At 35.8% G+C, this 17,750-nt stretch overlaps 1 protein-coding gene across 1 annotated transcript in view; it reads right to left on the bottom strand.

Annotated features, from left to right (window-relative positions):
- The window catches only part of LOC134668971 (uncharacterized), a 75,577-nt gene that overhangs the window by 48,688 nt on the left and 9,139 nt on the right, over window positions 1-17,750 (bottom strand). Inside the window, exon 3 of the mRNA XM_063526485.1 lies at window positions 5,077-5,244. Coding sequence (XP_063382555.1) covers window positions 5,077-5,244 — 168 coding nt within the window. The remainder of the gene's footprint in view (window positions 1-5,076; window positions 5,245-17,750) is intronic.

Raw genomic sequence — 17,750 nt, 5'->3', positions numbered from 1 at the left:
CTTAACTATTAACTATCTTTGGTTTAAATAGGTATAGTGCTATAATTTATACAATACTAGACTTGGTATTGTTAGAAAAGTGCACATTTAAAAAAGTCCTATCTAGTCCTGTTCCTTTAAAAGAAATTGAATGGCTGGTCTTCAGGGAATTAATTATCCAGATTTCACTGTTTAAAGCGGACCACCAAGCGAGTCATAATTTCTGTTCGGCATTTGAAATTTTATTCAGTCAGTGAACTCCATGAAATCTTTATTGCTTTAGTACGTCGTAACTGTAAGCTTTGTAACGGCTCTCCTATCTGACTAATTATAATTACTGAGGGAGTTTTAATGCTATCGTTTAAATAAGGTGCAGCGTTTGAACGGAATGTTTCAAATAAGTTTTACACATTAATTAGAGTAGAGATATAGTAGATAGTTGCCACTTCTGGCCCTTCTTGGATTGTCTAAACAAAATCCTACCTATCAAAAGAGCATGTATACTTGTACACGAACATAGTTGTCACGAACAAAGATATTGTTCTTAATAAATTAGAACATTACAAAACGAATAATATAAATTTTCCATACCTATAATAAAAATATGGATTGTTCACACATCACACACACCAAATCATATTTATTTCGGTCAAATATGATAAAAGCAAAGTACGAAATTATTTAACAATATCGAATAAATATTTAACAGCCCAGTAAATGCGATCCATAAATACTTTCGACTGCAAAAAATAAATCAATTACTTTAGTCTCGCAAGTCAGAGTTTTAATTACGTAAGTAACACTCCGATCTGGATTTCACCTACAATAACCGGTCATATGGCACGGTATTAGGTACTATTTTATGTACTACATTTACACTTCAACTTGCCACTTTTCAAGTGTATAACGAACTAGTCAAGTTTGCTACGGAGCTCAAACTTGTGACGAGTTACAATTTACAACGTACGGGAAATAGCGTTTGCTTCCAGCTGAGGCTATCCCAAATAACTAAAGCAAAGCTGTCGTATGCTACAAGTGATGTTTCGCCGAATTAACATCTGCCGTTGAAAGGAGCTTTAACTACCAAACCTACACAGGCTAGCCTGCCTTTGTATCTGGGAATATAGTTTACGCCGAATATTGCTGCTCCACTCGCCCGGTCACCAGTGTAAGGCCCGAAATTCAGCATGAACTATTACATAGTACTACCTATACAAATAGAGTGTTTTGTGTGGAAAAATAAACGAGTGTTGTAGAATAGGTAATAAAGAATAAAGTATATATACCGGACCATACCTAAAAATCCTAAAATACGATTGTTAGGTACAGAAATCTGCAGCATTCCTTACGGCTTCGGCATTAAGTCAGCCATTTGTACTTCCCTAAATACTATCAATAAAAAACTGTTTTTAAAGATAATATATAAGGTAATTTTAGATTTATTTATACCTAAGCAAAATTGCCCACTACAGAAATTATTTGGTAATGTTATTTATCGTATATGCAAATTTATATGTATAAAACATGTTTTTATGAAACACGCATAAACAACAGGAATTATATTCAAAACATGCAAAAATATTTACTACAAACCTTTTGCGTCATTAGGTGCGTGATCATGCGAGTTTGTAGTAGCAGTAGACACTTTAAATTATTATTTATTTTAAACCCCCGACGCATGATGTCAAAAAATCAATTTTATGCCAAAAACACCTTACATCATTCTGGAAAAGAGCTGATATTTTTCAAACTGCTGGATCGATTTTTATCAAACATAGCTAACACTACCGCAAGGAAACTCACTTTCAAGTTAATAAAAACGCATCGAAATCGGTCCATCCGTTAGAGAGTTACGATGCTACAGACAGACAGACATTGGCGTCAAACATGTAACACCCCTGATTTTGCGTAGGGGGCTTAAAATGGGATTTCCAACTTTCAGAATGCATATGATTAATAGTAGTGATAAATATAGAGTGGGCAAGTCAGAATGCAAATAACTGCAACCTAATTAAACTGAGTTTTTTTTAGTTAAGACTTTTAACATTACAGCAATTGGTATCATTAAAATAATATATAAATTTGAAATTACAACTTTCTTTCCATTAAGCTACTTGCGTGACAGGTTTAGTGTCAAGCTTCTTTAAGTGAATATGAAATCGTATAGATATTGCTTAAAATTGGTCAATTTTGGCTCGTTAAGCAATAAAACGATATCATAGTAGCTTTCACGCAGTGCAACTGCGGTGCGGGTTGGTTATTCTCCTAGCTTATTGGACGTATTTAAGTATAAGCCAGAGAATAACCCTTCGATTATGAGGCAATAGTCATTATCCTAGCTAGTAGTGATCCTTTGCCTCCGAAGGAAGAAAGGCTACGGAGAACCTTTATTGGTTATGACGAATATTTTTTTGTTAAGTTATTCTTCTTAATCGCTCCCCCATTGCTGAGGATCGTGACTCCACTTGCGCTTTATGAATTGCCTCCAACTGTTTCGGTCTGAGGCTTGATGGAGGGCGGTGGTAACAGGTAGCTCCAGCTGTTCGGAGATCTGGTCCGACCATCTTTTTGGACTTCGTCCTCTAGGTCTTTTCCCCTCGACCTTTCCCGTCACCACTAGTTTTTCTAAATTGTTCGTGCCTGTTATGTTATGCATGTTATTAAATATATAGTTATCACCATCTAGACTGCCACAATATAAACCTTATTGTGCTATGTCAATTTGGCTAAGATTGTCCTATAATATTTATTTAATTCCGTCCATCTTGTGGGTGGACGTCCTACGCTGACCTGGATGGACGGATGACCTTGTTAAGGCCGCCGGAAGACGCTGGATGCGGATCGCTTCCAACCGGTACGAGCGGAGGTCCAAGGGGGAGGCCTGTGTTCAGCAGTGGACGTCTTATGGCTGAGATGATGATGATGATGATTTATTTAATTTAATTTATAGGACCAGTAGATTCTCCTAAAGTGATGCGGTCGCAAAGCGATAAAAATGTCAAACCAAGTGACTCCCGCTCGGCGAGTGAAAGCTATGAGTGTGACATCACACATCACTGCGCTTCATTGAACATACAAACAGCTAACTACAATGCAGATGTTACAAAGGATTTACTTAGTCGCCTTGTTACATGAACATCTGTGCGGAATTGAATTCCGATAATAGGTATGGTTATTGTTATTCACAATATGATCGTCAATATCGAGTGCTTGCTTCAAAATTACAATTCTAAATACAGATAAGGTGATATTATTATATTCATGCAGTGCAACTCTGAAATAGGAAAACTATACGATTTCATGCAGATGATCCGACGCCTAGCCTCATGCAGGTTAATATAAATACGAGTAGTATTAAACAATACTTTAGTATACCTATTGTTTTTATGGATATAAATAAATAGCTACTAACTTTACACAATGAATTGTGTAGTGTAATATTTTTGGCACCATGATAATTATCATTTGTTTACCGGATTTCTTATGCTTGGAACTCTTGTGAAAACATTCATGAGTAATCTTCGTCGTCGACATGAGACAATTTTAATTTTTGCTCAATAGATTGAAGGTATTTATTTTTCACATTATTATGTAAAAGCTTCTCATTTTAACTACAAATCCGTTTTTACGTTTAACAGTATTTAAAACACAACTATCAAGAAAAATTGTGTCTAAGCGTTTTGTTATTAAAATATCAATTCTGTTGATTTCTATTGAATTTTTGCAGACCAAAAAACATTGTTAAGTAGCCTAATATTCAACACATTTTATGAGGGTTATCGTCGCTATATATTTATATTATTTATTTAAACTTTATTGCATAAACACAGCATATATGTGATTAACAATAGCAATCTTGCCAGCAATCGTAAAAGTGACTATGTATGTATTTTTAATCGAGCTTCGCCTATACTCCTATAGGTACGCGTCTTCTCCCTTGTGGAGGCTAGGCTAGGCTCACTCGGATCGGGCTATTAAGGTATTAAGCTTGTGCTAACAGACTTTCCTTTTGCCGAGATTAAACGCCCTTCACTTGGCTTACGCGGGGGTTTATTAAATAACGTTACACTTATGTTCTAGTTCGAGTCGGATAGTCTAACCTGTTACTCGTGTAGGTATATTGGTTACGTCTACCTAAAATATTAGATCTTTAAAAAATAATACGGGTCTTAAAAATATTTTTGAATAAAGAACTTTTACTACTTAGTTAATATTTTCTTTCAAGATATACTGGACTGGCCACTAACTACGGGTACGGAACCCAACATGGCCCGACCCCTTGGCCGGGTTTTTAATTATACGCTGTACATGTATCTACTTATAATAACTTAGGTAGGTACCTACTTACTTATAGACAATTTATACTTGCTAAGTAATCTAAGTATGTTGCCAGTCGGATCTATCGGTTGAATTTAATAACTTAGTTTAGTGCCCTAAAACGGTGTTAATGAGATAAGTTACTGATAGCTTAATTTCGAAGTATAGTTCAGTATGTTCACGATATCCAATTGATACCATGATACTGAAAGATTAATCAAATGTATAGGGAGGCACTCATACAAGTACAGTCAACTGTACAAAATAGGGTGTAGCCAACTTATTCAACAATATGTCCCATAGGGCTTAATTCGCTGACATAAGCTATGGGACATATTTTTGAGATGATTTGTGCACCCATATTTTTACAGTTGACTGTACCAGAGACTACGAAGCGATCGCTATGTGTTGGTATTAATATAACAAGACAAGAAAAACATAAACATCAATGTTATCGAATCTTCAAAATTACTCTGCAAACGGGAGAGTTCTGAAAATTGTTGCGATCTACAAACATTTGAATATTTTGTCATATTGTTCTATTTTATGTAAAAAAAATATTGGTATGTAACTACAAACCAATGTACTTAGAAGATTAATAATTCGAAGGCGATAGTTGCATATTGGATCCTCTTTTCAATTGGCGAACGACGGAAAACGGTGTGTTGACTCGGTGGCGGTCGAGGTCGGCAGCAGGATGCCGTGCAGCGCCTGCGCGTTGCGATCGACGGCTATATCGTAATTGTCATAAACAACATTGAAAGCTAAGTAGGTAGGTACCTGCAGCTTGTCCTCGTCGACTTTAGACTCGGCTTGGTTGAGCGCATCCTCCTTGGTGTGGCTGGCGGCGGACGCGGCGGGCGCGCGCGCTGGCGCCTCGGCCGTGGACGCGGCCGGGGGAGGAACACCATGCAACGCGTGCGCATTGGCGATCGGCAGCGGCTCGTCCTAGAACAAATAAATACATAATTAAATTAATAAATAGTAATAGCATAAATAACCAAATGTAAGTACTTATACTTAACACTAAATCTTTGAATATTTACACAATGACGCCACAGAATAAGAAAGAGTATTATCATATATAACACTAATTGCAGTGCGTATCCCGTCCAACAATTAACGCTGCATGGTGATAATCATTTAAAAGCTGTATTCTAACACAAAAAAGTGATATACATATCTTTTTATACATATCGGTAAGTAGATAAATAATCAGGAAGATGTATGGCTAATTCCAGCAATTAGATGAAAACTGAAAGATTTTCATAGGTTAACAAACAAATTTAGTTAAGATGTATAATACCTTCTGTTACTAGAACAATAAAACGTTTTCAATGTAAACTACTGTAATTTTATTAAATCTTTAATCTGACAACATAAAAATGTCCAGCGCCGGTAACATACATTCCTGGAGTCACAGACAAAATGTTTATCTCGTCATTCTCGCCCCGTGTTTTCGTTTATTACATTCCTTTCGTTTAAGTATGTAGAGTTTTATAAAGTTAGGTATTACACAAGGTAATATTAATATGTATAATTGCTGTTTCTATTTTATTAATTTATTTTGTGTATTTTTAATCCTTTAAGAGCCCATCAACGTGCACACTAGCGCCACTGCTAAAAATAATCGTGGTTATTTAAATTTAACTACGGTTATTTTTAAAAAAGGAGGCCGCTTCGTACTGTATTACTTCGTACTGTACTAGTTTGATGTATTCAAAAGGCACTTAAATACACAATACAGTACGTAGCGGCCCCCTTTTTTTTAAATACCTGTCGTTAAATTTAAATAATCACGATTATTTAGCAGTGGCGCTAGTGTGCACGTGAATGGGCTGTTAACAAGTGAATTCTTCAAGCACATATCACCATACATTATAAATCCAAATTCTTTGATACCTAACCAAAAAGAGTCCGCATTTCAACCAAAAGATCTTTAAGAAATAAAACGCGTATATAGGTACCTACTCGTACCATGACCAGACAATTAAGACCTTGAGGTTGATATTTCATCTTGTTCGTACTAATATACCTAGTCCGAATCCAAATGTCGAAACAACTCACTCGAGTATCTTATAGCCAGTATTGAACAGGTTTTGGAGAGATTTCAGAGGGAATATTACGGAATCTGCTCATCTGAGTGAGACCTTAATTAGAGCGGGTACCTAAAAACTCGTTTCTACATCTTCTTCTTCAATTTAAGAGCTGGGCTCTTGTCGGTGCAGCGTGATGAAGATGTCTCCACCTTGGTCGGTCCAAAGCCAGCCCCTTTGTGTCCTGGTACGACACGGCCCCTACATGCTCCTTTACTTGGCTCATATAGCTCTTCCTTGGTCTTCCCCTCCCTCTCTTTCCATTTATTTTCCCTTCTATAATGTTTCCGATGAAGTGGTCGTGTCGTAGCAGGTGTCCTATCATTCTTCCTCTTCTATTTTTAATAACACTCATTAGACTTCTCTTTTCTTTCACTCGCTCTAGAACAGCTTCATTCGTAACTCTTTCAGTCCAACTTATTCCTTCCATCCTACGCCAACACCACATCTCAAATGCTTGTAGGTATTCTTCATCTCTCTTATTTAGCGTCCATGTCTCACATGCATATAGTGCGATGGACCATATATATGTTTTCATAAATCTCTTCCGTATGTTTAAGGATATACGTGATTTGAAAAGGTTTTTCTTCTTATAGAAAGTCTGCTTAGCCATTGCAATTCTTGCTTTTATATCTGGAGTACATCGTGTGTCCTCTGTTATAATACTTCCCAAATATTTGAAGTTCTTGACTTGTTCTATATTTCTTCCCCTTATTTTTAGCTCACTCTTTATATTACCTGTCTTAGACACTTCCATGAATTTAGTTTTATTGTCATTAATTTTTAGTCCAAATTCTTGAAACACTTTATCCATTGTATTTACCAACTTTTCTAATTGAGTGTTGTTATTGGCTAAGGCTGCAATATCATCCGCAAACCTAACAAATACTACTCTCTTTCCATTTATTTGAATGCCCTGCTCTTTTACTGAATCCAAAACCTTTAGGATGGCAGCTTCAATGAACACGTTAAATATGAGTGGTGATAATGAGCATCCCTGTCTTACCCCCTGTTTTATTTTAGCCATTCCCTTTTCATTATCTACTTCTATAATTGTTTCTTGCTGTCTGTATAGTTCATATATTATCTTCCGATCCCTGTAGTCTAATCCTATTTCTTTAAGTCTGCCCATCATCAGCTTCCAATCCACCTTGTCGAAAGCCTTTTCCAGATCTATAAAGGCTACACTTGTATTATGGCCTATATCTAATCGTCGGTCTAAAGTCAATCTCAATGCCAGTATTGCTTCTCTAGTACCCTTCTGCTTCCTGAATCCGTATTGGTCCTCTCCTAGGTTGCTCTCAATCTTATCTCGTATGCGATATTGTATTATCTTCAGTAGGATTTTTGAAGCTTGTGATATTAGACTAAGCGTTCTGTGTTCCTCACACTTCATGGTGTTTGCTTTCTTTGGTAACATTACTGTTTTCGTCGTTGTAAAGTCCTTGGGTACTTTTCCTTTTGCGTACATATTCGACACCAGCTTAAAAACTTCTTCCATTAAGATTGGGTTGTTAGCGTATTTTATCATTTCTATATAGATGTCATCAGCACCTGCGGCCTTTCCGTTTTTTATTGATCCTAGTGCTCTATCGAATTCTCTTCTAATTATTTCTGGCCCCATGTCATCTTTACGCACTTCCCCTTCAATCTCTATATCATTTTCTTCCAGTCCATCTCCTTTGTATAGATCTTCTACATATCTTATCCACCTTGCCAGAATATCCTTGCTGTCCGTTATTATATGCCCATTCTCGTTTGTTATTGCTGTTGACTTGGTTTTATGGTTCCTATGTAGTTCTCTTATGATTCCGTATGCTTTGTCATTTTCTCCTTTTTTTATGAGTTCTTCAATCATTTCACAGTCTTTTTCCATATCTACTATTTTTGATTTTCTACACAACAACGTTATTTTATTTGTGATTCTCTTATAATTTTGTAGGTTTTCTTCGTCAGTTCTGTTTCTTATAGTCCTTCTTTCTATCATCAAGCTTATAATGTCTGCCGTGAGCCATTTTTTCCTAGGGATCAATTTCTCTTTCTTCGCAGTGGCTTTGGCACTTTCCTTCATTATATTCTTTATATCGTCCCATCTTTCATCTATTTCATTAATCGAATTGTCACTTATATATTTATCCTTATACTCTAATAATTTTCCTCCTATTGAGTTACTATATTGCACATTAGTTTCAATATCACATTTTAGTTTTCTGAGATCTATTTTCTTGCTTCGATTTACTCTCTTGTATCTTTTTGGTTTGACTTTAAGATTGCACATAACCATGTTGTGATCCGTACTTACATCAGCTCCTGGGTAGCTCTTACATTTTGTTACACACTTCCTGTGTTCTCTTTTTATCAATATATAATCTAGTTGGTATCTAGCTTTGTCACCAGGCATTTTCCATGTGTAACGTCTTCTATAAGGTTGATCGTATAACGTATTTGTTATTGTTAGGTCGTGTTCTTTGCAAAATTGTACCAGTTTTTCTCCTCTTCTGTTGCGATTCCCCAGCCCGAACCTACCAACTGTCTCTCCGTCTCTACCTTCTCCCACCACTGCGTTAAAATCTCCTAGTATTAGCAATTGTTCTTTTTCCTTATTTGTATCCATTAGTGTTTCTATTTGCTCGTATACACTATCTACTTCTTCTTCCGGGTGTGAACTAGTTGGCATATATGTCTGAATAATGAGCATATTTTGCGGTTCCGCTTTTATTTTCACAGCTGTGAGTCTATCACAAAGATGCATCGTGTTTTCGATTTGCAGGCCCCATTTCTTATTGAGAATAATAGCCGTACCGTTCTTTCCTCTTTCTTCTCCTGAAAAAATTATTCTGTGATTATCTTTCCAAAAATCTCCACTTCCTTCCCAGCGTGTTTCGCTTATACCTAGTATGTCTATGTCTAATCTTCTCATTTCACTCAAAAGCTCTTCTAGTTTTCCGTCAGGCAGCATAGTTCGCACGTTCCAGGTTCCTATCTTCATATCCTGACAAGGGTTTCGCGGGATGACGACCGAGGCAGCCTTGCTTCTGCCCCTGCCGGACTCGGACCGCCACGGTATATTACGTCGTGGAAGCCCGTTGTCAAGGACTGTATTTTCATTAATTGTACTATTCATCTTTGCTGCGGGGTTTCTACATCAATGAATACGATTACCCTACTATTTTCAGACGATGCAATATCAGATTTCACGTTTATCAGGTTTCTGATAAGGTAATCGAATTTAAACTGTAGGTAGTGAGTTTTTTTTTTTTTTTTTTTTTTTTTTTTTTTTTTTTTTTTTTTTTTTTTTTTTTTTTTTTTTTTTTTTTTTTTTTTTTTTTTTTTTTTTTTTTTTTTAGGATCACCAACAGACAATACATCAAGAAAAAAGAATCAGTAGCTTACATAACATTAAAGGTAGACGTTTGTCCGTACATAGGACATTTAGACTTAAGCTATTAATAAATAAAATTTAACAAATATTTTTTTTTTTTAAATAGGAGAGAATTATGTATAAATGAATTAATTAATTAATTGGAATACATTCGCACTTTGCGACAGAAAAGCGACGAAATAGGACACGAATAGACAGTTGAAATTTTCACAGATGATGTATTTCTGTTGCCGCTATAACAACAAATATTACAAAACAGAATAAAATAAAGATTTAAATGGGGCTCCCATACAACAAACGTGATTTTTGACCAAAGTTAAGCAACGTCGGGCGTGGTCAGTACTTGGATGGGTGACCGTTTTTTTTTGCTTTTTTTTATTATGGTACGGAACCCTTCGTGCGCGAGTCCGACTCGCACTTGCCCGGTTTTTCTAGTACCTGCCCGTACTAACGATTCACAAGCTAAGACGGACAGACAGACAGACAGGGTAAAACCATCAAATTTGTATTTGAAATAAAAAGGTAGGTACCTTAATTACTTTAAATAAAACAAGACACCTTGTCATACAAATACAATCATATAAACACTTTTTATGCAAACTAAACGTGACTAAATACCTAACCCACGATTGATTTACGAAACCACAACCAAGTTTTTCTCAAATACCTAATGAACCTTTGCCAACATTACAATGCAAAAGCATTGGCCGCAAGCCCGTTCACTTTTAGCGCAATAAACATCAAAATGGTCGTCGTAAGATGGCGGTTACTTTTGCATGATAACCCGCAAGGAGGTACTTAAATTGGTATATACCTACCAACACGCATTATATGCAGTTGAAGTTAGGTAGGTATACATAGAAGTGGCTCAATGCGCACAGATAAATATTTATCTGCCTACATGGAGCTTAGTCATTGTTTATGACAATTGCTTGTTCTCACTGGTAATCACTGGAGCCAACAACGCAATCATGCAAAGCATTTAAAAAAAACATCCATAGGAAAAGTGCAAGGTCACGCGGCCTCGACGGTTTCATCAATTATAAACGTTATTATTGTGATCGAAAAACAATGTGAAAAATCATATTGTCGTTGTGGGAACTCGGGGGACAATGGATCCTACTGACGATTCACGAACATCGACTATGCATGCTTTCTGGCCGTCTCATTCCTTAATCCACCTGCTACCTTGACCTTCAGCAGTCTCCCACCAGTCCTTTCAAAGGTGTCAAAGTCTCACTGACGTCGACGCAATTTATTGTATAGGTCTATCATAAAACTTTAAAAAAATACTTAAAAAGTAACTTTCTGTTCGTAGAATGAGCTAAACAGTGTGAAAATGAAGTGACGAACGTTGACGGGGACGCAGCCGAGCGCGACACCGCAACCGAACCGATAGAAAACAGCGATTACGTTGCTGGCTCTATTGTCGCATTGTGCACTACGCCCACAACACTTTTACTGGATTTGCGAAACATTTAAGGCGTTTAGCTGCTGTCGTCTGCCTTGAGTTGCGTGATAACGAGGAAATTGCACCGTTGGAGAGAAACTTTACAGATACCATCTATGTTTTCTAGACGTAGGTATACCAACAGTGCTGATGCTTACCTCTGACCACGACCTACCAACCAACCACGAGCTACAAAAATATATTATTGAAATACTCTGAATAATCTCAAATGGATGTCAAGCATCGTATTACACAAATCACATACATATACAGAAATAAAACTGATGTTGTTATAAAACATGTTTAATATTAGTGTAGTGTAGTGTGTAGTTATTAGTGTGAGTCACAAAAAAATAATTGTTAATCTCAAAGTACCATTTTTTTATATTTCTCGGTGACCAGAGTCACCGCTGCAGTACAGATACTGCCGTCTTAATTGGCGACAAAGTTAAGGCGAGGTAAGCTCTTAGAAACGTAATTTTAATGCCATTTTATTAAGAAACGGCAAAGATTAAACACGTGAAAAAAATATATGTTGTTTTTGAGACCTTTATCTAAGTACGTCGGGTACTCGTAACATAATTGGACAAACTTCGCTCGATAGAAAAAAAATCCAAACATACCCTTATTTTCCACCTTAAAACTCATTTCATTTAAATATTATACTACTTTATGTATTGAAAATCACATCAAAATAAACGTCTGTAATGATGTAATGTCCGTCGGGTTTAATCTTGTTAATTTCGTAACACATATAACTTTAAACTCGAAATTTACGAATTCACGGCACCATTTACTCGCGCCCCCGCTGCCATCTCACCGCTCAGTCCCAAGCGGGACGCGTTGGAGGTCGGACGCTTGCCAATTTTTGAAGCGCTCCATATTACGATTGGCTGATAGTACCTACAGTTTTTCATGGTATAACTCTAGATTCTAAACTCAAGTGGGGTCCCCATATTTCTGCTATTTCAAATAGACTGAGTTCTGCAGCTTTTGCAGTGAGCAAAACGTTTGCTAACCTATGTGTAAACAACACGATCAGTATATATTTTCATAACTGCCATAGCATTATGTCATCATAAGACAGAAGGAGCAACCGTTCAGATACTATGTAACATTGATACGACCGAATAGTTACTAGAGTTAAACTAAGAAAAGTCTTTAGGCGATTTTGATAGCCCACGCAGTGCAAGTATTATTTACACTCATAATTTCATAGAAGTTTGACATTTAAAATAACACTTGCACTGCGTGGGCTATCAAATCCGCTGCAGACTTTTCTTCGTCTAACTCTAAATACCATTTTTGTTCTCCAGAAGAGGGCTATTCAAGCAATATATAAAATGAACCATAGAGACTTACTTAGAGATAAATTTCATTAAATTTACATAATAACAGCGTACTGTCAATACATTTATTAGAATATTCTGTATAATAATATAATATAATATTATTATACCTCAGAATATTCTGTATATAGGTACATAAAAATATTGTTAAATTTAGGAAAATTTGTGACATTCATAATACCTATCGATACCTTTGGGTTCAATTGGCGTAAAGGACATTTTGGCGAAAATTAGTTATATGCAGTTTTATTCAGAATTGCAAGCGCTTTCGTCCTGCATAGTTAAAATTTCGATATCTTTTAAAAAGTTGCCTTTACGACCCAATTTTTTACTATGATTTTGCAAAAACACCTTAGCTCAGAGACCGTAAATGAACAGACATTTATAAAAATTACATGTTCATAGATGTTATCGTAAAGGTTACCGCTAAATATAAATATTGTTGTAAATGACTCACATTATGTCTTTTGTTGTCCTTTAAGCCCTTCATTTTTCTTGATGATTTTTCATATCGTATGGTCAAGATGGTCATAAAGGACATATTTTAGTATTGATATTATTTTACTTGCCCTTTACAACCCGCCCTAAAAATGATTTTACCATAAGTATATGAAGCGAACCAGGTTGTACAGGACTTTTCTAATATTAATGTGTCTTAATATTAGTTTTGATAATGTGTCTTTTACTACCACCAATTAGTTTCTAAACTCTAAATTCAAAACAAATAGCATAGACGTAGCGGTGTATAATATCAAATAAAAAGTTTCCTGGGACCTTTATTACTATAATGTCCTTAAATTTGAAAGCATTTACGCTAAGAGTTTTTCCGCAGTTATCTTTATTCATGGGCGTAAAGGTCTATAATACCAAATTATTAAATAGTTTTATGGGCCCTTTATTACTAAAATGTAATGTTTGCCCTTTAACTTAGAAACCTCAGCTCAGGTTTTTTCAGCAACTATCGTTATTTTACTCGCAGTGGAATCTCTTATAGCCCTGCGACAACATACTGGCCTGTACATAATACACTCTGTACCTTTCTGATTCGCATTTTTTGTTGATTAAGAGAACAAGACAAGTGTATCAGCGACTGCCCATCGCCTCGCTATCCCGATTCTCATCGGAGATGCAGCTTGATCGGGCGCAGGGATATGTTATGCCTGTTATTATTCATCCCTGAGCAGTGGAAGTGGTTGTTTGTGTGTAATTTAATTATTTCTGTCATTGCATGAGCTCGGCTATACTAACTCGTTGATATAAAACAAAAAAACTTCGTTTCAAGCACTTTAAAAAGATTGAAATGTATCTGGACGAAGAAGTAATTAATATTTAATGACCAAATCGGTTTAAATTAATTCGTTTACTTAATTGTTTCATAATCGTTTTCAAAGAAGATACTCGATGATGTATAGAAAGTAAGTTACGCAGACGTTAGCGAATACGTCAGTGTCAAAGTCGTGGTAAGGCTATTGAATAAAAATTCTAATACTAAAAAGCTTTCACATATATCTTATACAAGAATATCCATTATTACAAAAAAAATGAAAATTGAACGACTGTTCCAATTGAATATTATTATGATTTAAATTTCATCGAACTGAATAAATGAGAGGTAGGACCTTGGACCTTAGGAGGATAGGGGATTATTAAGGACTGTGTTTGACAACTTATACGATCGACAGCAGCATATTTTATCAATGGTATCGATATTATCGAACTTTTGTCCTACAATGTGGTTAATCTATCTAAATGAAACCACACTTGAAGACTAGTTAAATCTCTCAGGTTACATAAACATTCATAGATGGCTCCGAGTATATTCATACTAAAAAACTCGGCAAGTTCAATAAAATATTTTCCGAACGATAGACAATATTATGTCCACTATACAATAAAACAATTAATTTGAGCCTATTTTTAACATTACTTTTAAATCGATCATTTAGGAATAGGAAATCGTACGCAAATTAGTTATTGAACACTCGCTTATCTCGGCAGTCCAGTGTAATATTGCACGCGCCCGGTCAAGACAAGACTGAAGATACCTTTGGGTTCGATTGGCGTAAAGGACAAAATGCTACTTTTCAGGAGACGCGAATAACTGCGATGTTTTGTTTAATGTTGATATATTTTTTTTATTTATCGAGCTATATTTTTGATGTGTATTGGAAAAGTATTCAAAATGTTAGTCTCTTTAAACTAAATTAGCGATCATATCTATAAATTCAATACGAAAGAAGTTAATGTCCTTTAAAATTGGTCAAAAACACTATGAATGTCCTTTACGACCATGACATTTTTGATAATTTAGTGAGTCTTGTTTAGTAGGGGGTCGTAAGTGACATACTCAGACATTTTTATTCTAAATTCAGGGTGTATTCGTTACCAACTACGGTACACATCGACTACCGTAGGCTCAAAGGGTTTAACGGACAAAACGCGATTTTTAGGAGAGCCAAAAACGGTTTGGTTTTGAGAAAAAAAAATCATACCTTTTTGTTTGTTTCAATAAACGGATGTCTGTATTTATGGCTTATAACTAACTTATGGCTTATTAACTTTTTGAGTTCTTTTGAACCGATTGCTTGAACTTATAATACAATACTTATTTACGAGAACAGCATATCCGGTACGCCAAAAAACACAACTGTTTTTAAGAAGAGCGTCCCTTACGTCTCTTTTTTTATGGTTGTCTTATTAGAAAAAGGGCGTAATGTACTTACAAACAATTTTTGCCACAAAACAATTTTTTTTATTTGTTTATATTACTTCAGCAGAATCACTGCTGTCCTACCATCTATATCTATTTATTTATGTCTATACAATTTAATACAATTTATAACAATTATTTTTACTATACTATGTAATTTATAACTGGTCATTTACGCCCCCTGAGCTAAGGTGTTTTTCCAAAATCATAGTATAAAATTGACAACTTTTAAAGAGATATTGAAATTTTAACTATACGGAACGAAAGCGCTTGGAATTTTGAATAAAACTGTATATATAACTCATTTTCGCCAAAATGTCCTTTACGCCAATTGAACCCAAAAGTATCGATTTCTAAAGCTTATTATATCACACAAGACTACATGAATTATAAAACAACGTGGAATTAAACGTGATTAGAAATGATTGATTTTTATTATACAGTTTTATTTTACTGTGGAATACTCTACATATAATTATCTATACTTACCACCATAGTAAATTTCATTAAATACTCATCAAAATACGAATTAGCCTATAAACAATCTTAATTTTATTTATTTCGTCAATATATAAAAAATATTCAATATAAATTTCCGAAAAAATTTCGGAACTAACAAACCAGAATACGGATGGCGACAGAATAAGGAAGTAGACGTGTTGCGCGGGAATCGTGCGGTGGGGCGCGCGGGGTGCCCCCCTGTTTATTCTATCGCTGCGTCTGCTTCACCCCCTTGAAAACGTAAAACTCCAGTATAAGAGCGCCTTAAAAACATTAACAAGGAACGCCATTTGCACACGGTCACAGAGCATGATTTTTCTATTTGTAATTACCTACAACGCACAAGTTTACGTGGTGTTCCGTGATCGTATCATTGCTGGCTACTACTCCATCATTTGACCAACGGTTAGTGCTCGGAGCAAGTCATTAATTAGTCAGATGACTGCATCGCGGTGGGACGTGGACGGATGTGACTGAAGATCATTGTAGAGCGCGGGCGCGGAAAATCGACTGCTTCCGCTCGCAATCCTACCTACGAACGCTAATTATATCATGACATTCCAATTCGTACTTTGTTTTCGAAGATGGAATTGTCAAATGCGCTGTTTTTATACCCATATTGTAAACATGACAACCTTCATTGCTTGTGTACATTCAACTGAACAATCGATCGACCGTGAAAAATCTACGTATTGTTTAAAAAAGTTCTTCGAAATTGCACCCAGCCAATTCAGCCTAATATTTGATACGTAGCGGGGCCGAATACCGGTATATTTTTCATACAAATTAACCGGTATTCAATTTCGGTATCTTGGTTGTTAGGATCAAGAGCTTCCATGCAATATTCGATACATTTCTAACTACAGAGTAAAATTAATTCAGTCGATGCACCAAATACCGCAATGTAACGAAAATCGCATGCAAGTGCTTGATCTGTCTAAATGGAGCTTCACTTTTCATTGAAATTCCCAATTAAGTATGCTGAAATTTACAGCCATCCCGTGCTGATAGCAGAATACTACGCATTTGAAATTCACGATGGGCCAATCAAGGACTTCACGGTTGTCTAATGTTTATATACAATGTTGTTATGGGTTTGCCACATGTTAAACTTACATTTCTTAGTGGTTTTAGTTGTTAGCTTGTAGTTACTGGTTTTAAGTACAATATATTTTGTAAGTAGGTAAGTACCTACGTACTTCGTAATAAAATCTTTAAATACTTAAAAATTCCTGCAATAAAGTGAAATGTTAATGCTAAAGTTTGGTTTATCTGATTCTGAAGCAGACTTGACACCTTGATAGGCAGCATTCCTCAAAATTGATTTAAAATCGCTTTTCCTTAAATTTGCATCCGTGATTGACGTCAGACGCCAAAATTTAACGAACACCAGTGGCGTGACAATCGCTCTTGTATTAGCCAGCCACTTAGCATGACAATAAGTGTGAGCACTTAGGTACATCGTACTAGCCGACTTGCGAAACAATACACGAGGAAAAGAAAGTATGGCCACTCTTTTAAAATACGAAAACAATATTAATCTATGCACGGATAACTGTAACGAAAGAGACACTTTATGCTAGTAAATGCGGGCCATAACTGGTTTTACAAAAGGCGTGAATGAGCACAGTTCTAGTTAGGTGAATAACTGTCCCTTGTAGGTGTTGTAGACAATCATTATATTATCCGCTTTTCAGAGAAATATAATGATAACAATCACTGAGAAGATATGTTATGACATGTTGTTCAATTTGAATTTCATTTACTGTACAAATACTTACTTACAATAGGTAAAATGTTAACAATCCTCTTGACATCTTATAGTAGGTAGGTATTGTATTATGCGCTCCCTCGTTCGTCGCCTTTCAAATAAACGTATGTGATAAATATAGTTAAATAATTACACTTTCACGCGGAGTTTTACACGCAAGTGCTATATTCGAAATGCACAAGAAATTGTGTGCCG

This window comes from Cydia fagiglandana, chromosome 11 (genome assembly GCF_963556715.1).
Source record: "Cydia fagiglandana chromosome 11, ilCydFagi1.1, whole genome shotgun sequence".
NCBI lineage: Eukaryota > Metazoa > Arthropoda > Insecta > Lepidoptera > Tortricidae > Cydia > Cydia fagiglandana.
Note: the sequence above shows the minus strand (reverse complement) of the source record. Positions and strands in the feature narration are given on the sequence as shown.